This window comes from Heterocephalus glaber, unplaced genomic scaffold (assembly GCF_053883595.1).
Source record: "Heterocephalus glaber isolate CG9 unplaced genomic scaffold, H.glaber_assembly_v1.0 deba00001733, whole genome shotgun sequence".
Lineage (NCBI taxonomy): Eukaryota > Metazoa > Chordata > Mammalia > Rodentia > Bathyergidae > Heterocephalus > Heterocephalus glaber.
Window position 1 is genome coordinate 12,525,732 of NW_028258444.1, and position 20,796 is coordinate 12,546,527.

The 20,796-nt window shown below is 36.8% G+C and overlaps 1 protein-coding gene across 8 annotated transcripts in view; it reads right to left on the reverse strand.

The window, feature by feature from the left end:
• The window catches only part of Adamts20 (ADAM metallopeptidase with thrombospondin type 1 motif 20), a 205,625-nt gene that overhangs the window by 113,810 nt on the left and 71,019 nt on the right, over positions 1 to 20,796 (reverse strand). For 6 of the 8 annotated variants that reach the window (XR_002388903.2, XM_021243106.2, XM_021243105.2 and 3 more), the window contains 5 exons: positions 18,137 to 18,241; positions 9,860 to 10,005; positions 8,374 to 8,555; positions 8,142 to 8,278; positions 72 to 189 (listed from right to left, as the gene is read on the reverse strand). Coding sequence is in view for 7 of the 8 variants with exons in the window: in XM_021243106.2 (XP_021098765.1) it covers positions 72 to 189; positions 8,142 to 8,278; positions 8,374 to 8,555; positions 9,860 to 10,005; positions 18,137 to 18,241 (688 nt within the window). In the remaining variant the exon portion in view is untranslated. Of the gene's footprint in view, positions 1 to 71; positions 190 to 8,141; positions 8,279 to 8,373; positions 8,556 to 9,859; positions 10,006 to 18,119; positions 18,243 to 20,796 lie in introns of those variants that run through there. The other 2 variants (XM_087200198.1, XM_087200199.1) reach the window with 2 other exon arrangements.

A 20,796-nucleotide genomic window follows, 5' to 3' on the forward strand; every position in this document is an offset into this window, starting at 1 on the left:
CTATACTACCATTATACACTCCGGGATTATATCAAATAAAAGGGAAAACTAGAAACAAATTCACAATGTACCGTAATGGGCACTGTTGAAGACGCCAGCCATGGTCCTGCAGGAGGAGTTATTTCCACCACACACTCCACATTTGTCCCTCTTGGCCTTGGAGTTTAACACATGATCACAGCCAGCTTGCTTCAAAATGCAATAGTTACAATTTATATTATAAAATAATTAATTATAAACACAGTGCTTTTAAGTTTACAAAATTCTCTTTCCGGGACTGGGGATTTAGCTCAGTGGTTCTGCCACCTGCCTCTCAAGTGGAAGGTCCCAAGTTTGATCCCCGGTACCAATGAAGAAAAAGGAAAACATTCTCTTTCCAAAGATTCCTTCCATTAACAGGAAATTTAAAACACCAGAATATTTTCAGAGTATTTACTACTCTTGAGGTACATCAGTATTTTCAAAACTCTGTTCACATGATCTAAAAGAACACTGTTTTTCAAAGGATTATCCACATACCTCCTGCATCAAAATCATAGGCAGTGGCATTTAAAAAAACAGATTCGCAGGTTTTCTGAATTAATATCCTGGGAGGTAAAACCTAGGGATCCACATTGCATCCCTGACACAGTGATTTCTCTACCCATCTGAAACCACTCTTTAAAGAAAGATAATTTAAAGAGACAAGAGCATGATAAAATAGATAATACAGTAGGTATAACATAAAAAGATATTATTGCACTTTTTAAAAACTCATCAACTGAGAATAAAGCCAGTTTTAAATAAATATTTGAAAGAATTTATTCAAAACTAATACTCAGCATACTAATGTGTTTATTAAAAGAAGGCATAAATACATATAAAAATAAATGGTTTGTCACTGGGATTCAGAGAAAAAGTGCAGCTCCTCTTCATATAGAAATAATCTTCTGTGTACGATGCGGTAACTCATTTCTTTGACTAGTCCTCTACGTTAAGTGATGAGAAGAGAAAATTTCATAAGCCTTATGATTTTTTTCAGTAGTAGGAATTGATCCCAAGGCCTTCATACTCAGCTGAACCCCTGATGCCTGATCCCCCTTTTTTTATGTTTCTTAAAATTAATTTTATTCATACATTTTAGGTATACAATATAATGACATTCATCATTGGAAATTTGCACCTTTACATAATCTCTTGTTCTTATTTTTTCCGCATTCCCCTGCCCTGCCTTAAACCCCTCCATCCCTCCCTGTTTACAAAGATTTTGTTTCCATTTATTCATTTTCTCATATTAATTCCATTCCCTTCTTTCCTGCCCCCTAGCCCTCCCACTTCCTTCCCCTTTGCCCCTTTTCTTCCTATTTCACATTATCTATTATGCCTTTTAGTACTTATTTACACTTTCAGTTTCTCACACTAGAGAAAGTGTTCGGTATTTACACATGTGTGTCCTATTTATTTCACTTAAGAGTATCGCCTCAATGTGCATCCACTTAGCTATAAATGTCCCTAACTTCTCATTTTTTCTGGCTGAGTAGTACTCCATTTTATTAAAACACCCCACATTTTCTTTATTCAGTCACCAGTTGCTGGGCAAATGGGCTGCTTCAAGTTTCAGCTATTACAAACTGTGCTCCTTTGAACATAGGTGCACACATAACACTATGGTATGATTCATTTAATTCTCTGGGGAAGATACTTTGAGGTATCTCCATATTGATTTCCACAGTGATTGCACCAGTCTACACTCCCACCAGCAGTGGAGCAGGGTTCCTCTTTCCCCACAGCCCTGCCAGCATTTATTATTGGTTGATTTCATGATAGCAGCCATTCTTTCTAGGGTGAGGTGGAATCTCAGCATTGTTTTCATTTGCATCTCTCGAATGACCAGTGATGTTGAACATTTTTTCATATGTTTATTTGCTATTTCTACTTCTTTGTCTGGGAAGTGTCTGTTCATTTCAGATGCCCATTTTTGAATTGGGTCTTTAAATTTGAGAGGTCTGATTTTTTTAAGTACTTTAGAGATTCAAGATGGTAGACCTTTGTCTGAGGAACAGCAGGTGAAGATTTTTTTCCACATTGTGGGTTGTCTCTTCACACTTCTGGTGGTTTCTCTTGCTGTGCAGAAGCTTTTTAATAAGAAGAGATCCCACTCGTTGATTGTTTGTGCTAGTTCATGGCAACTGAAGTTTTGTTCATAAAATCTTTTCCTACACCAATGTCTTCAAGATTTCTACCTAACCTCTGTTCCAACTGGTTCAGTGTTTCTGTTTTAATATTTAGATCTTTAATTCATTTCAATTTTAGTTTAGTGCATGTTGAGAGATATAGGTCTAGTCTTAATCTTTGTCAAGTTGAAACACAATTTTCTAGCACCACTTATTAAAGAGGCTATCTTTCCTCCAGTGAGGGGGTTTGGCTCCTTTGTCAAAGATGAGATGGCTGAGTGTGTCTGGAGTTGTTTCTGCATCTTCTAATCTGTTCCACTGGTCCTCAGGTCTGTGTCTTTGCCAGCACCATGCTGTTGTTATCATAGTAGCTTTGTAGTATAGTTTCAAGTTGGGAATTGTGATACCCCCTGCCATGTCTCTGTTACCTAAAATTGCTTTTGCTATTCTGGGTCTCTTCTTGTTCTAAATGAATTTTTGGATTGTTTTCTCAAGGTCCATGAGGAATGCTGCTGGAATTTCAATTGGGATAGCATTGAATCTAAATAGCACTTTTGGAAGTATGGTCAATTTTACTATGCTGATTCTTCCTACCCAAGAGCAAGGAATGTCTTTCCATTTTCTGATATCCTCTTCAATTTCTCTTTTCAGAGAGCCATTGTTTTCAGACAAGAGGTCTTTGATTTCTTTCGTTAGGTTGATTCCTAGGTATTTCAGTTTTTTGGATGCTATTGTGAAAGGAATTATTTGCCTATTTCTCTCTTAGTGAGTCTGTTGTTCGTGTAGAGGAAATCTATTGATTTTTGTGTGTTGACCTTGTATCCAGTTCCTTTGCTGAATCTGGTTATTCAGTCTAGAAGACTTTTGGTGGAGTTCTTGGGGTCTTTGATATAGAGTATCATGTTATCTGCAAATAATGACAATTTGACATCTTCATTTCCTATCTTTATTCCTTTTATTACTTTCACTTGTACAATTGTTGTGGCTAATGTTTCCAAAACTATATTGAACAAGAGTGGAGATAGTGGACATCCTTGTCTTTTTCCTGATTTTAGTGTGAAGGATTTCAGTTTTTGACCATTTAGTATGATATTGGCTGTTGGTTTTTCATAGATGGGTTTTATCAGATTGAGGTAGAGAACATCTATTCCAATTTTTGGTTGGGTTTTTACCATAAATGCATGTTGGATTATGTCAAATGCTTTTTCTGCATCTCTTGAGATGATCATATGGTTTTTGTCCTTAGCTCTGTTGATATAGTGTATTACATTGATTGATTTGCATATGTTGAACCATCCCTGCATCACTGGGATGAATCTCACTTGGTCAGGGTGCATGATCTTCTTGATTATCATTTATTCACCAATGCCAAGTATACTGGCATTCTATTTTCCAGTATCTTATTAAGGATTTTTGCATCTATGTTCATTAGTGAGATTGGCCTATAGTTCTCTTTTTCGGTTGGGTCTTTCTCTGATTTGAGGATCAAGGTGATGCTTGCTTCCAGGAATGAATTTGGGAGTATTGTTTCCCTTTCAATTGCATTGAAGAGTTTAAATAGTAGTAGCAGTGGCAGTAGTTCCCCTCTAAATGTCTTGTAGAATTCAGCAGTGAAGGCATCAGGACCTGGGCTTTTCTTAGTTGGTAAGGTTTTACTTACATTTTCAATTTCATTGATTGATATTGGGTTGTTTAGAACTTTTAGGTCTTCTTCATTCCACTTTGGTAATTCATTCTTATCTAGGAATCTATCCATTTCTTCTGTGTTTTCCATCTTATTGGCATATAGGTTCTCAAAGAGGTTTTGATGATCCTCTGGATTTCTGCTGGGTCCTTTGTAATTTTATCCTTTTCATTCCTAATTGCATGGATTTGGTCTTTTTCTTTCCTTTTTCTGATAAGGTTGGCTACGGGTTTGTCAATTTTGTTTATTCTTTCGAAGAACCAAGTCTTGGTTTCATTGATTTTTTTGTATCATTCTCTTAGTCTCCATTGCATTGATTTCGTCTCTGATCTTTACAATTTCCTCCCTTGCATGAACTTTGGGTTTGTCCTGATCTTTTTCTAGAAGCCTGAGGTTCAGCATCAGGTTGTTTAATTAGCCTTGCTCAGTTTTCCTGAGTATTCACTGCTATGAATTTCCCTCACAAGACTGCTTTCACTGTGTCCCATAGATTCCGATATGTTGTATTGTCATTGTCATTTAATTGTAGGAACTATCTGATTTCTTCTTTAATTTCCTCTGTGACTTACTTGTTATTCAGAAGTGTGTTGTTCAATATCCATGTGTTTATGAAATTCTTGCAGTTTCTTTTGCTATTGATCTCCAATTTCATCACACTGTGGTCTGATAATATACAGGGGATAACTTCAATTCCTTTGCACTTACTTAAATATGTTCTATGAATCAGTATGTGGACTATTTTGGAGAACAACCCATGTGTAGCTGAAAAGAACATTTATTCTGGTATAGTGGGGTGGAATGCTCTGAAAACATCTGTTAAGTTCATTTGTTCAAGAGTTTGATTGAGTTCTAGTATTTTGTTGCTTATTTTTTGTCTAGTTGATCTATTTGTGACAGTGGGGGATTGAGGTCCCCCACTAATATTGTATTAGTACTTATTTGATTTTTCATGTCCATTAGTATTTGTTTTATATAGTTTGGAGCACCAGTGTTTGGTGCATATATGTTTATGACTGTCATCTCTTTCTTTTGGATTGTTCCCTTACAAGGATGTAGTGTCCTTCTTTGTCTCTCTTAATCAGTGTTGGTTTGAAATCCACTTGGTCTGCAAAGAGGATAGCTACTCCTGCTTTTTTGGAGGTTCCTGTCACATGGAGTATCGTTTTCCACCCTTTAACTTTCAGTCTCTGAGTTTCCTTTTGAATTAAGTGTGTTTCTTGTATGCAGCATATTGTTCGATCTGGCTCTTGACCCATTCTGCCAGTCTCTTTTGATTGGTGAATTGAGACCACTAACATTGATAGTTATAACTGATATGTATTGACTTATCACTGTCATGACTTTTTCTTTTTGTTGGATTTTCCCCTTTGCATTTAGTTTCTTGTGATGCCAGATGGATTCAATCTGCTGAGCTTCCTGGGGTTGTGATCCTCATTGTCTTTTCCTAGGATATTGTGTAAAATTTTTTGGAGTGCTGGTTTGGTATTCGTGAAGTTCTTCAGGTGCTCCTTGTCTTGAAAGTATCTTATTTCTCAATCAATTTTGAAAGATAGCTTTGCAGAGTACATCAATCTGGGTGGGAGGCTGTTTTCCTTTAGGGCTTGAAATACAGCACTCCAAGCTCTTCTTGCCTTGAGTGTTTGCATTGAGAAGTCTACTGTGATTCTGATGGGCTTTCCTTTGTATGTGATTTGTTTCTTTTCCCTAACTGCTTGTAGAATTTTGTTCTTCTGTTGTGTTTCTGGAATCTTGACTATTATATGCCTATGTGTAGATTTTTTTTGTCAAGGCTAATTGGAGTCTATATGCCTCACTTCTCTGTATGTCAAGTTCTTTTCCCCTGCTTTGGAAGTTTTCTGCCATCACTTCTGTGAACAGTTTTTTTTATGCCATCTGTACTCTCTCCTGTTTCTTCATTGATTCTGATCAGTCTTATGTTATTCTTCTTTGCATCATCTAACAGTTTCTGGATTGATTTCTCGCGGTCCCTTAGTATTTTAAAGAAATTTTTGTTTTCCTGGTCACTAATTGCAATCTTATCTTCTATATCTGAAATTCTTTCCTCACATTGGTTCGTTCTGCTGTGTAAACTTTCAATGGAGTTTTTTCATCTCCTGGGAATCTGTTTGCTCCTGTTTTATGGATTCCATTTGTTTCCTATGTTGAGATTCCATCATGTTCCTCCACTCTTCTAGTTTTTTATCTATGTCCTCTCTAGATTTATTAATCATGTTTTGCACTATGGGCACAACCTCTGCTGTTATCTGAGTAATTATTTTTGATTTGATTTTTTCCAGATCCTGTTTTGTTCCCAGTTCAGGGAGTCCTGGTGGTTGGGTATCGGATTGTTCCATCTCATTTCCCTTTGGGGTTGCTTTAGGTGATCTGGAAGTCTGGTTTTGAGACTTGTTGATGTTTCTTCTCATTTCAATGAGGGGAGCATGGGGGAGAGATGTGTGCTGCTGCTGCCTATGCAGCTCACCTCCTTGGTGCTGGGGGCGGTGGTATGGTGGCCTGGAAGGTTCACCTCCTCTGCACTGGGGGCAGCTCTGCTCCTTGGTGCTAGGGGTGGTTGTACAGTGGCCCAGATGGTTCACCTGAGAGAAGTAAATTTAATTCATCTTTGACCAGTAATCTCAGTGGAAGACAGTTAGTGGAGGATTCAGTCAGTCCACAGTCTGCTGTTTCCAAGGCAGGGCAGCAAGGAAGAGCAGCAAGACTGAAGCAAAACAGTTCATGACCAGTATAAAAGGCCTTGAAATGGAGCTCCCACCAAACACATTTTCCCAAAGGTTCCTCAAGAACTGTTTCATGCACCCTCTCCTGCACTACCTGCCATGAACCAGGCCCCTCCTTGGAGTAAGGTCCTACTCTCATATTTATGTTTTGATATAGGGTCTTGCTAAGTAATTCCAAGGCTGGGCTCAAACTTGTCATCCTTCTGCCTCAGCCTCCCAGAGTGTTGGATTACTAGCATGTGTCATCATGTTTAGCTTCTCATGGAAAATATTTCCAAAATAAACATTTTTATTGTACTGTCTGAAAGAAGGATGTATCTATATGTTCAATAATCTTCATCATATTTTTATTATTTTCATTTGACTTTATGCTTTATATAAAGCATAAGTTTTTCAGAACACTTAAACTTTTCTCAATATATAAATATTTCCAATTTATAAATTACTTTAAATCTCTTTGAGCACCTCAGTAGCTCTTTGGGTACAAGGCCTTATCACCTAAGTAAATGGTAATAGATATATATTGGTTTATAGGGAGATGAAATTAAGTTCCTTCTTAACCAAAGGAAGGAGCTCATAGGAATACATTGAGATTGTTTAGACACCATTCACTATCCCAGTTCTCCAACCCAATATCCATTCTCATTACCACCTGCAATGTTGGATTTAACACAGGTTTTATTTCTTACCAATAATCCTGCCAAATGGCCCCGCAACCTACAGTCTTCCAGCCCAGCACGTTCTGAACATTCTAAAGTGCAAAGAAAATCACATCTCTCCCTCCACTGAAACCTTCTATGGATCTCCAGGGAGTTCAAACAAAAAGTGCATATAACAATCATCTGCTGGGCCCTACTCCCTTATTTCTTCACCTTTCTAACACCTTATCTTCAATACTTAGCTCTGGAGCTCATACTTCCCTGAAGACTTCTCAGAATCCATTACTTATCTCCCCATACAGTAAGATGCTCCTTCCTGGAGAGCCCGCATGCTGCCTCTCAGAAGACTTCAAGGCACTGCATTCTAATTGAATCTGTGGTGTAAGAACTTTGCTCCATTTGTTTATCCTGGTGATATGAACAATACCTGACATCTAGTAGCTGCTCAGTGTTTGCTAAATGTTCATAAGAAGAGACAGAGGGCTAGACAGATGTACGGAGGAATCAATGGATTCAGCGTCAGTAAAATGTCACTACAGGGGGTCACCTCTGAAGTAGCAAAAGCAGTTTACAACCCTTGTGTCTTCTACCTTTTGAGGAAGCCATCACCATCTTCATCTTGATTCTAAATACTTAGCAAAATAGAATGAGAATAGTAATTTTAAACTTATCTTCATTAGCAAAGTTACAGAGACTCTCTAGTAACAAAGGACTGATTAGTAACCACATTCCTGCAGAGTATGATGATAAAGCCTCCTTTACTGGAATTCATAAGTATTCTGAAGTAACAGTAATATTTGGTTAAAGAAATAGAAAGAAGAAGAAGTAATATTTGGTTCAAGAAAGAGAAGCCAAATATTATTCTTAAAGTCACTTCAAATATAACAGAAACTTACAGTTGACTTACCCGGCAGAGGCCTTGAACACAGATGTCATTGGTTTCAGTTCCACATGGGGTACCATCGGCAACCCTATCCTTCAACTGGTAGAAATTAGTGGTTCCAGCAACCCGACAATAGAGTTTACAGCGATCTTTTATGGCAACTATAAAAAAGTCAAATTTTACATATACAATAAGAAAGCTATGTGTCTCTATGTCTCAAAAACTTTTACATCAAAGAAACATTATAATTACTTACTCCCACTGTACTTTGGAAGCCACCTCACATTAGGAGAAAGACCATTGATGTTGAAATGTTTACCATCATAATCAGAGCACTGCTTCTCTCGGAAGTCTTGCTTGCCTTTTGGACATGAATCAGTATTACATGATCGAAATTTCATCCTGCGGCCCACACAGTACTTTCCTCCGTTTCGTGGCCTAGTCAAATTCATTACATTTTAAAGCACATCAGTACAATATTATCTCTGCCATTTACTTCCATAACTGTTCCATTCTTTCCAGGATCAGGAAAATCATTAAGGTGGCACTAACACTTTTTTCTTTAATTTTAATGGAAATATATAATGGTTTTTAAGCAATTCCCTGCTAATGAACTATAAAAATATCCACGTGCGGCCTAGAGGGCAGGGATGGATCTTTTTTTTTGCGGGGGGGAGGGCAAGATTAACTAACAAGAAATTAATGACAGGATTTTGTTTTAAAATTTCAAAAAGGGGTTTGGTCATCTTCTGGGGAAAAAAAAGAGACATAGTCTGCCAAAGACAATGACAAGAGAAGACACCATAGTAAAAGGAAATATACATACTTCTTTGTTCTTTGTCATGTGCATTCTACTCAGCACTCAGCTCAAGCAGTTTCATAGTATCAGTCTATACTCATCTCTTTTCAACTTACACTAGAAAATGATAATGCTTCAGAATTTTTGGAATATAAATACTTCCAGTATAATTTAGCTACTCTAAAATTCAAACAAACTTGACAGGTTTTATTCAGAGTATGTTACATTTCTGCACTAAAATGCTTGGTATTAGGACATTAAGGAAAGAGTATCACACTGCTTACCAACTTATATTTCATATATACAATGGAAACATTTAAAAATCTTTATGAGAGAGTTTTCAGAAACTCTTAAATAATTTGATAAGGAGAAAGATATACATTCAGTACTTATGGCAATGATACATCTAAACCATGAGAAGCAGAGAAAGAAAATGTGACCTATCAAATTACATAAAGCAATAAACTAATCCAAATTAAATGTTTGGTCCAGGCAAGCCAAAATATAAGTGGGATGAGATAGGACCTTTCATTAGACTAAACGTGAAAAGCCATTACTGCCATTCATATTTGCAACTATTTTCTAATTTGGCACTAAATCAGAAAACAAAAATAAATTATGATAAAAATGCTTCTCAGTTAAGGTTATAAAATGTAATCTACTTAGATTTTGCTTTAAGGTCCAAGTCTACAAAGTTATAAAATAATATGGCTTAAAATATTCCAGTAGTTGGGCCGGGGATTGATTTAGCTCAGTGGTTCCGGCACCTGCCTTGCGAGAGCAAGGTCCCTAGTTTGATTGCCGGTACAAAAATATTCCAGTAGTTTTCTGAATCTCAGAAACTTACAGACTGACCTCCAGTTTTAGAAGTAAATGAAACAGATGTTAATTTTCTGGTGCCTTGAGATAATCTTAATTTACAGTGACATTAAAAAAAACATACTCAGGGCGATTACAGAGCCTGGTTGTGCTTTTGATTCCACCTCCACACGTTCTTGAACAAGAACTGTAAGGTCCCCATGGTCCCCATTCACCATCTACAGGACGTGTCTCCATTTCCTTGTTTACACACAGCCCATGGTAGCAATGCTATAAAAATAATAAACAAACAACAAGAAGCAATTCATGTATATCTAGTTACAGCATCACAATAATTATAACAATATCAGAAAGATCAATACAGTAATCTGTATTTACTAAGAAATTTACTAAGAAACAGGATTACATTTGATATCAGTTTATGAATATTTCCTATCTACTGAGCAACTGTAAGATCTGTGCTTTTGAGATGTAAAGTCTCATTCTGGAGAAGAGGAAAATTAAATAATAAAATGGAAAATGATACTTTTTTAAAAGAAGCAAATAAATATTAGTTTATTACTGTATATTTCCATGCTTTCATTTTTTACTCCAAGATTCTCCCACTCTTTTAGATAACTTTCTACTCTTATCCCATCCAAAGACCCAAATAATGAGCTTGTTTCTTACCTTCATCAAAATGAAAACTCACAGAAGAATCTACTCATAATCTCTCACCACTCCTTCTACTTACCAAACAGAACCTGAATTGAATACTCAATCTTGTTGCTATGAGTAAACATGAAAACTCTGTGATCCCAGACAAAATCAGTCTCGTCACCTGTGCCCTTAATCCTATAGCTTCTCACTACTCAAAACATCAACCTAGCAATCTCTCTCCCTCCCATTTTTCCTAAGTCTCCGTTTCAGTGATAGTTATTCAATGTGTCCATGCACTGATGCCACTGTATGAACTAGTTACCAGCCCGCAAGAAAATTGAGACTAAGCATTTAGGAACTTTTTTTCTTTCTTGCAGTGATGGGCACAGAACTCCGTCCCTCACACATGCTAGCTAATGTACCATTAAGCTACATCTCCAGTCCTTTTACAGGATTTTGACAGGGTAACTTTATGTTTATTAGGCCATGTTTGTAGTACATAATGATTTCATTCATCATGGGGAGCTGCTACATGTACATAAGACATCTTAATTCTTTTTATATCCCTTTCCCTTCCCCTCTTTCTCACTTCCCTCCATCTCTTGGAGAAGTAATATGATAGAGTATTGGAGTAATTTGACGGTGTTTTGATGGAGTAAACTTATGTTTAAAATTTGAAAATTGGCTGGCATTTATTGTTAATTGTGGTAAAATACACTAAAACTTATCATCTTAATCAGTTTTAGTAGTGTTAGTATATTTACAGTGTTGTGCAACCATTCTCCAGAATTTTTTCATTTTATAAAGCACTATGCCCATTAAATGACAATTCTCTTTTTTATTTCCTAGTAATCACTACTCTACTTTGTGCTCCTATAAATTTGAATATTACAGATACTTCATAGAATTGGAGCCATATAGCATTTGACTTTTTGTAAATGGCTTACTTCACTTAACATAATGTCCCAAGTTCATGCATGTTGTAGGATATCTCAGAATTTTCTTTTTAAGGATGTCTAATAGTCCACTGTATGTTCTTAGTCCATTTTGTGTGCTATTTAACACAATGCTTGAGACTGCACAATTCATAAAGAACAGAAATTTATTTCTCACAGGTCTGAGTAGAATTATAATATCAAAGCACTACCATCCTCCAAGATGGCACTGTGTATGCTGCATCCTCTAGAGAGGAAGGACATTGGATTCTCACATGGCAAAAGGCAGAAGGATCAAAAAAGTCCACTCTTGAAAGCCCTCTTGTAAATGCATTTAACTCATACATAAGAGCAGAACCCTCTCAGCCTAATCACACCTAAAAGGCCCCAGTTCCCAGTGTCACTGCATTGGCTCTTACATTTCAGAATGAAGTCTGGAGGACACACATTCGAACCATAGCCTATGACATATATACCACATTTCACTGATTTGCCCTTCCACTGAGGACACTGGCTGCTTCTGCCTGTTGGCTCATGTGAATAATATTCCTATGGACATGAGTATACAAATATATCTTCAAGACTGTGCTTTCAATTCTTTGGAATACAAACCCAAAGTGAAATTATTGGTTTATATGGTGATTCTGTTTTTAATTCTTTGAGGAATGGTCATAATGCTTTTCAGAGAAAATTTGTCCTGTACTTTGAATTTGTTCCTAGTCGATAATTTTACTTTAGGTCCGGAGATGTAGCTCAGTGGCACCGTGCCTGCCTAGCAAGTGCAAGGTCCTGAGTTTGATTTCTGGTAACAAATAATGATTATTTTATTTAGTTTTTATTTTTTTTTATTCTTAAGTTCTTTCATTGGTACATGTTAGGTATACAATACGTTTACATTTATCATTGGGTGCTTGTACCTGTACATGATGTATCTTGGTTCTTATTTTTTCCCCATTACCTGTGCTCCCTTCACCCCTCCACCCTTCCCTATTTACATAGACATCATTTCCATTTTTTTCTTTTCTCATAATTTTTCCTTTCCATTCTTTCCTTTCCCATTCCCCTCCCACCACTCCTACCTCTTTGGACCGTTTCTCCTATTTCAAATTATCAATTATTCATTTTAATCATTTTAACCCTTATTTACACTTTCAGTTTCTCACACTAGAGAAACTATTCAGTATTTACATGTGTGTCCTATTTATTTCACTTAAGAGCATGGCCTCAATGTGCATCTATTTAGCTATAAATGACTCTAGTCTCTCATTCTTTCTGGCTGAGTAGTACTCCATTTTATAAAAAAAATCACATCTTGTAATAGCTAAAGCTTGGAAGCAGCCCAAGTGCCCATCAAATAATTTTATTTTAAATAGAGCCCAGGGCCTTTGCACTGAGCTACATCTTTGGAAATTGTTATTTTTAAATTTGGAGACAGATCTTGCCAAACTGTACAGGCTGGGCTCAAACGTGTCATAGTGCTTCAGGATCCCAAAGTGCTGAGATCACAGGTGTGTGACACCATGCCTGGCTAATGATTGTTATCTTGCATAAAAGTGCTGTCTCAGCTCATACCTAACTAAGGACTATGAAAAATAAACTTATCCTTTACTAGAGATGATTTGAGAGTGCTTAACTAGGTCATTCCCATCAATATACAGATAGGCTCATTTCTCCAACTTTAAAAGCAACAAAGGCAACAGCTAATCCTTCCTTAGCTCCCACCTCCCTCACTAGCCACTGGGGTATTTCTCCTGCGCTCACTGTCTAACCTACTCTGCCTATTGTCTTATACTCTCAGCCCGGACAGGGTTGAAACCCCGTTCCTCCCTGGACCTGCTCATGTGTTGGTCACCAGCGGCACCCATACCACCCTAATCAATGGCCAGTTCTGACTCTGTCTTTCCTCATTTATCTGCAGTATCTAACACAATGGATCACTCTTTCTCTTTGATCCTTTTTTTTTCCGTTGGTTTACAAGATTCCATACACTCTTGGTTTTCTTCTCTTTTTCAGTTTCTTCTGCCAGTCCTTTTTAGTTTTTTCTTTTTTTCTTTTTGCCACCTCTTAATATTGGACCATCTCCTGGCTCTATCTTGATCCTTTATTTTTTTCTATGAACAAGTACTCCCAATCCAAATCTCTCTTCTGAGCTCCAGACTCAGATACAGTTACTTACTTATATTTACCTGAATGTCTATTAAACATTTCAAAGTCACACCTGAAACCAAAATTCTGCCTTTCCCACAAATACCTGTTTCTCTTGAGTTGTTCTAGGTAGCTCAGAAAAAAAATTTACAATCATCCCATCTCCTTTTCCTCCTTGAACAGTCCACATCAAAAACATTAGCAAATGTTCTAGATCTTTCTAAAATATACCAAACTTGCCTTTTCCTCTTCCTCATTGTTACTTCTCTGGTTTTAGCCACCAGTATCTTGCACCTCTAACACTGCAACAAGTGACAAGCGGCCTCTGTTTCTACTTTTGTTCTCTACAACGCAGAATGATTCTTTTTAAAACTTAGCTCTTAAACTAAGTCAGGTGATGAGTCTCTTCAAATTCTTCAATTAGTTTACTCTATGTAAACACAAAGTTTTTACAATGGCCTGCAGGGCTCTGCATAATATTCCTTCCATTACTTCCTACAAGTCTCATTTTCCCTTCCTTTTCGCCCAACTGCAATTCTCTCCTTGCTCTTCCTTGAACACTTCAGCTTTACTCTAGTCTTAGGAGCTCAGCTGTTGCCCTCATCTAGAACTCACCCCAGATACCATCACAGCTAATTTCCTCACCTCCTGGAAGACACCTCTCTTCATAACTTCATGTAAGGTCTATCTTGACCACTATATCTTAAATAGCAATCTGTCCTCTCCTACAAGAAAATTAAAATCTTTTTCCTTCTGTATTTTTTCTTGTACATGACTTCAACTAGGTCCACAGTGCCATTATATTAATTATTTGTAATATTCTAGTGTGCTCCTGGACTGTAAGCTCTCTTGAGGTCAGGTGTCGTTTCTGCTTTGTTCAAACACATTTCTTCAGCACCCAGAATAGTGCTCAACATAGCAGGCCTTTAATAAATCTTTGTTGAATGAATAAATCCTAATCAAGTTGATTAGCAGTAAGAATGCTTCGTGCCATCTGTGATAAAGATTCATGCCTACTATGAGAAAGCCATATTAGAAGTAAACAAAAACAAAATCTCAAAGTAGGTGCAATTTATGGGCCTCTCCCAGGAACAATTAAAATAATTCTCTCTCTATTGAAGAGATTAGGGGATGAAAAAGATAGTAAGTAATTCATCAAGTAGTGAAATTAACTCATTATCAGATGGGTTAACCATGGCTTCACACAAGTTGATTTACCATCAAAAGTATTTAACATAAAAACTCACTTATAAGATAGTCGCAAGATTAACAGTGATGGTGAACTTGTTAAAGCTTTCAATGATACAAACAGCCCAGCATGCTCTGCATGCTATAGGTTCACCACCACTACTACAGGAGACTATTAAGACAAAATTATACCATGGGATATTTTTTTAATCCTCCTTCAGTAAGAAGCCCATTTAATAATGAATACAGATAACATATAGGGCTCACTGGGTTTTTTTATTTTGTTTTGTTTTGTTTTGTTGGTATCAGGGATCAAACTCGGGTCCTCGGCCTTGCGCAGCAGGCAGCGAAACCACTGAGCTAAATCCCCGGCCCAGGGCTCACTGTTTTTAATCTATCATGACTCATGTATTATACTCCAAATGCCACCTCTTCTCTTCATCTGTACTGATTCTAAAGAGTTTTAAAGTCTATCTCAGTATCTCATTGTATTTACTTTGAATCCCACTGAATCCATGACAACCACACCATCTCATTGAATAATTATTGAAATGGCTAATAAACAAATGAAAATGTACAAAACAGGTCATCAGGGAAATGTATTTCTTCACTTTCTATATTACTGGCACGTTTTGGACCCACATAATGACAGCACTCCTCATGGGGAATCTGCACCTCTTTAGGGTGTAGCTTGCTTCTTTCTTCCCACTCCCTCTCCTTCCCTCCAGCCCCGTTCCCTCTTTATCTACAAAAGCCTTGTCTCCACTTCTTCCTTCCATTCTCTTTTTTTGTCATGTCCCCTTTTTCCTTTTCCTCTCCACCCTCTCTCATCCCTCTTCTCATTTGAACATTTTCTTCCCAATTTCCAGTATCTTTTATACAGTTTGGTCCTTACTTGTACTTTTGTTTTCTCACTCTAGAGAAACAATATAGGATTTAAACACATGTGTCTGATTTATTTCACTTAAGAGTATGGTCTCAAGGGGCATCCATTGAGCTAGAAATGTCTGGAACCTATCCTTCTTTATGGCAGAACAGTATTCCATTGTATTAAAAAAAACCCTTCTTTTTCCATTCATCAGCTGATGGGCATTTGGGCTGTTTCGAAGATTTAGCTATTACAAACTGTGCCACTATAAACACAGGTGTGCATATATCACTGTAGTGTGATGCTTTTAATTCTTTTGGAAAGATATCAAGAAAGGGGATATCTGGGTCGAATGGAACCTCTAGTTTTAGCTTCTTGAGGAATCAGAGAAATGTATTTTAAAACCACAGTGAGATTGCATTTTATACTTACTAGAATGGCTAATAAAAAAAAAAGATTAACAATATCAAAACCTGGCAAAGAAAGCAGAGTAACTAAAACTTTCTCTATAGCTCTAGGGAATCTAAAATGTTGCACGTGGTTTCAAAATTTGTTTGACATTTTCTTAGGGAGTCAAATATAAACTTACTGTATGACCCAGAAATTATACTCCATGAGAAACACAAACATGTCTATAAAAAAGACTTGTACAATGATGTTCATAGCTACATTATTCATAACAGTCAAAAAAAAGAATCTAAATGTCTCTTGCCAGGAGAATAAACAAATTAGGTACTTTGTACAGCTGATTTACAATGCTATACAAAGAAATGAATATTGATGGACACAATAATGTGGATAAAATGCCAAAACACTATGTTGATAAAAAGAAGCCTGATCTATCCCCCTTCTCAAAAGAAGCATATACAGTAGTTTCCATTTAAGTTAAAATCAAGAACATACCTCTTTGGAAATAGAAATCACAATAGGATTTGTTTCTGAAAGGAAGGGAAATTGTCTAGAAACAGATGAGACTGAATTTTTAGAATGGTAGAAGCATTCAAATTTTGACTGGGATGTTGGTATCCATATTTGTTAAAACTTTTATAGATATCAAAAAAATAATGTTCATGGCCAAACTAGATTTTTACTATAGCAATAAATTTGCTATAAATAATATATATCTTGAAATTTATAAATATATCAACCACTGTTTTGTCTACATATAATCAGTACTCAAGGTTCACATCATATATTAAACTTTTAAATTTGCTAAAGGACACAGTAAGGCCAATCCTAGATTTCCATCAAGTAAAAAATCTTGGGACATCTCATTGGTCCCTGTTAATAGCTTAGCATTCCCACTTCAAAGCAGGTTGTGCTTCTGCTTATCCTCAGTCTGCTCCTTTCACAAATGTGATCTTGCCCTCAAATAGCTATTTACTAATATTAGCCACAGAAAATGAGAAGGAAAAAAAAGTGAAGCACTCTTTATAATTCTTAACCCCAAATAGAAATATCAGATTAATTAAAGATCAAACTCTAGGATTCAGCACTGGATGAACTGAAGGCCCACCAGAACTCTGCTCCTAAAATTACAAAAAGGGAATTGGTGTTACATCATTTCAGTGAGTCCCTAGGTACTGTAAAAATTGCTGATGTTCCAAATAAAACCTTAACAGCCAATTCACTTTTTCACATGAGCAATACTTACAGAAGCACACATCTTCTGATGGAAATGTGATTTTTAAAAAGGCAATGGCTGGTAAACATTTCCATAGCAACAGGTGGGGAAGACTCTTCAGTTCAGCTACTAAACTGCACTTATTTTTGAGATGTTTTCCTTTCACCCAATGTGAAGGCAAAAAGAGGCAGCAGCAGCAGCCAACTCACTACCAAGGGAGAGTGCCTTTTGCATGAGAACTCCAGGAAAGCTGACAGATTAAAATAGCACGAAATACTCTGGCTGATGAGCCCAAAAGGACTTCATCCGGAGCACAGAGCACACTCTGATTCTATCCTCACATTTAACACACTGTGTTTGTACCACAGTAAAGGTGTAGTATGGTAGACAGTTATTTTGAGGGTCCAGTGTCTTTTAATACATTTAGAACCATAAAGACTTGAAGAAGCCACTTAAGCTTTCAATTATACTTAAATGGATATTATGGGATGAAATACATGCAATAGGAACATCTTTTAATTTAAAGGATTTCCTGAAATAGTGGAATTTGATGTCTGTACTAATTTTAATAACAAGACTATAATACAGTTATATCTCTGTGTAATTTTATATAACTTTAATATTCATCTACTGAATGTTTCAAAAAGGATAAAATTAAATACAGTGGACTCTCAAGGTACGACCAGCCTGACACACAAGCAGCTTGGGTTAATTAGGTTAATGGAAGATTCATCTGCCTCTTGTTATCCATACTGTGTATACAGGTAAACATCAGCTGCATTGACTTACAACCAACTTGAGTTACAACCAGCCCTTGGGAACCAATCGAGTTCGTAAGTCAAAGGTCCACTGTATTTAATTCAGTGGACAATGTATTACATTAAACAAACAGGGCAACGGCTGATTAAAAGTTGACAGAAAATAATGAACAGAGTGCCAAACTACAGAGCAATCACATCCTCAGACAAACTGCTACAAGACTCACCCTTGGAGAAAACCTACCATCCCAGGACCACAGCTCGTTCCATCTGCCAGCGGCATGTGCTGTGTGCGACAGCCCCTGTGCTTGCCCTCCGCGCTTGTGCACCACAGACGCCGGCACTGTTTCTGCGGAGCAACAAAAGGCAGGAGCACACCACCAGACTGAGTCAGTAAAAGACATCAACTGATAAAGTGATCTATGTCCTAGCTGCATTGTCAAAGCTGGAAATACTCAGCAAACATCCATACTCAATATTTTCTAGTCATTGATTTTCTCTAAGCACAAAAAATGGCATTATTTACTTTAAAAAAAATAATAACCTCTGTTCATACAGGGAATAATGGGAGAAATGAATCAAAGTGGAAATATTCAAAATTATGTGAGTCATGTTTCTCTCTTTATAAGATACTTTTCTAAAAGACTTTTTTGTTGTTAAATGTTATTCATAAAGGCTTTCCAAAAATCCTTTTTGATGCAAAGGTGGAATGTATGAATAATGTGCATGGAAATATAATATAATGTTCTAGGGTTTCCTATTTTGTGAATACAACGCATGCTTTCAAATTTTAAACACAGGGTTCTGAAATTTTCACATGAAATGAAGTCCACTGAGGGTCATAGCAACAATGCCCAAGAGAATTCCTTTTCAAAATTTAAATTCAAAGCTTATCTAATAGATAAATTGAGTAAGAAAGAAATGTATGTTTTATAATAAAATCTTAAGGTGAAGGCTCCTCCTCTACAGTGGATGTTCTTACTAAAACCTGTAATTATGAATTTAAGGACTTAGGAATAATATTCAGTATGTGGAAGTAAGTTTTCATTTCCCTGCACTCACTATTAAATGACTTCATTCATTCATTCAAAATTCAATAAGAATTTATTTGGTGCCACATATTATGTGCCAGATCCTAAACTAGACACTGGGAATAGAGGTTTAGTATTGCTTAAATGAAATGCTTAGAAGCAGAAGTGTCTGAGATTTGGGGGCTTTCTTTTTCAGATTTTGGGATGTTTACAGACATATGAGATATCTGGGACATGGGACCCAAGTGTAAACACAAAATCCATATATGATTCATATGTACTTTGCATACATTGCCTGAGGTGGTTTGGTTTTGTTTTTTGTTTGTTTGTTTGTTTTGAGCTTTTTGTTTTCTGCGGGGGGGGTTTTGGTATGGGAGATTGAACTCAGGACCTTGCACTTGCAGAGGCAGGGGTGGTGCCACTGAGCTAAATACCCGGCCCCAGAAGGTAGATTTTTAGTAGTGTACCTGTGTTTTGCCTATCATCTGTCGCATGAAGTCAGGTATGGAATTTTTCACTTGTAATGGCACAATAGCATTCAAAATTTTTCAGATTTCAGGGCATTTCCAATTCTGGATTTTCAAATTAGGGATGTGCAACCTGTATGTATTATTTAAATGAATGAATAAGTTTGCACTTCTGCTCCAATGTTGCTGGCAATCTAATAAGGCAGGAAACAATTTGCCTAAGGTGTACAGAGTCATGAAGAAAGTAGAATGTTCACTCTGCTTGGAAAAATGAGGCCTGAAGTCATTTTTTTAAAAAGACATTTATTCTAAACTAAATTCTAAATTTACACAGACATAAAAGAATTTATGATTATAGATTCAGAAAAAGTGTTACAATCAAATATTTCAGTGGAAATTAAAAGTACCTAGTCTACCAATCCAAAAATGGGCATCTGAAATGAACAGACATTTCTCAGACAAAGAAGTAGAAATAGCAAATAATTACATGAAAAAATGTTCAACATCACTGCTCATTCGAGAGATGCAAATGAAAACAACACTGAGATTCCACTTCACTCCAGAAAGAATGGCTGCTATCATGAAATCAACCCATAACAAATGCTGGTGGGGCTGTGGGGAAAGAGGAACCCTGCTCCACTGCTGGTGGGAGTGTAGACTGGTGCAAGCACTGTGGAAATCAGTATGGAGATACCTCAAAGAACTAGGACTGGAAGTCCCATTTGACCCCACTATTCCACTGCTGGGGATCTTCCCCAAAGAATTAAAAGAATCATACTACAGTGATATATGTGTGCCCATGTTCATAGCAGCACAGTTTGTAATAGTTAAAACTTGGAAACAGCCCAAATGCCCATCAACTGGAGACTGGAGAAAGAAAATGTGTTTTTTTATAAAATGGAGTACTACTCAGGCATAAAAAATGAGAAATTAGAGACATTTATAGCTAAGTGGATGCACATGGAGGCGATACTCTTAAGTGAAATAAATAGGACACACATGTATAAATACCGAATAGTTTCTCTGGTGTGAGAAACTGAAAGTGTAAATATGGACTAAATGTATAATAGGTAATGTGAAATAGGAAGAAAAGGGGCAAAGGGGAAGGAAGTGGGAGGGCTAGGGGAAAGGATAGAAGGGAATGGGATTAATATGAGAAAATGGAAAATAGGAACAAAATCTTTGTAAATAGGAATGGAGGGGTTGAAGGGAGGGCTGGGCAAGGGTGAAAAATAAGAACCAAGAGAGATTATGTAAAGGTGCAAATTTCCAATGATGAATGTCATTATATTGTATACCTAAAATGTACCAATGATTAGAATGAATAATCAATAACACAAAATAGGAAGAAAAGGTCCAAAGGGGTAGGGGTAGTGGGAGGGGCAGGGGAAAGGAAAGAAGGGAAA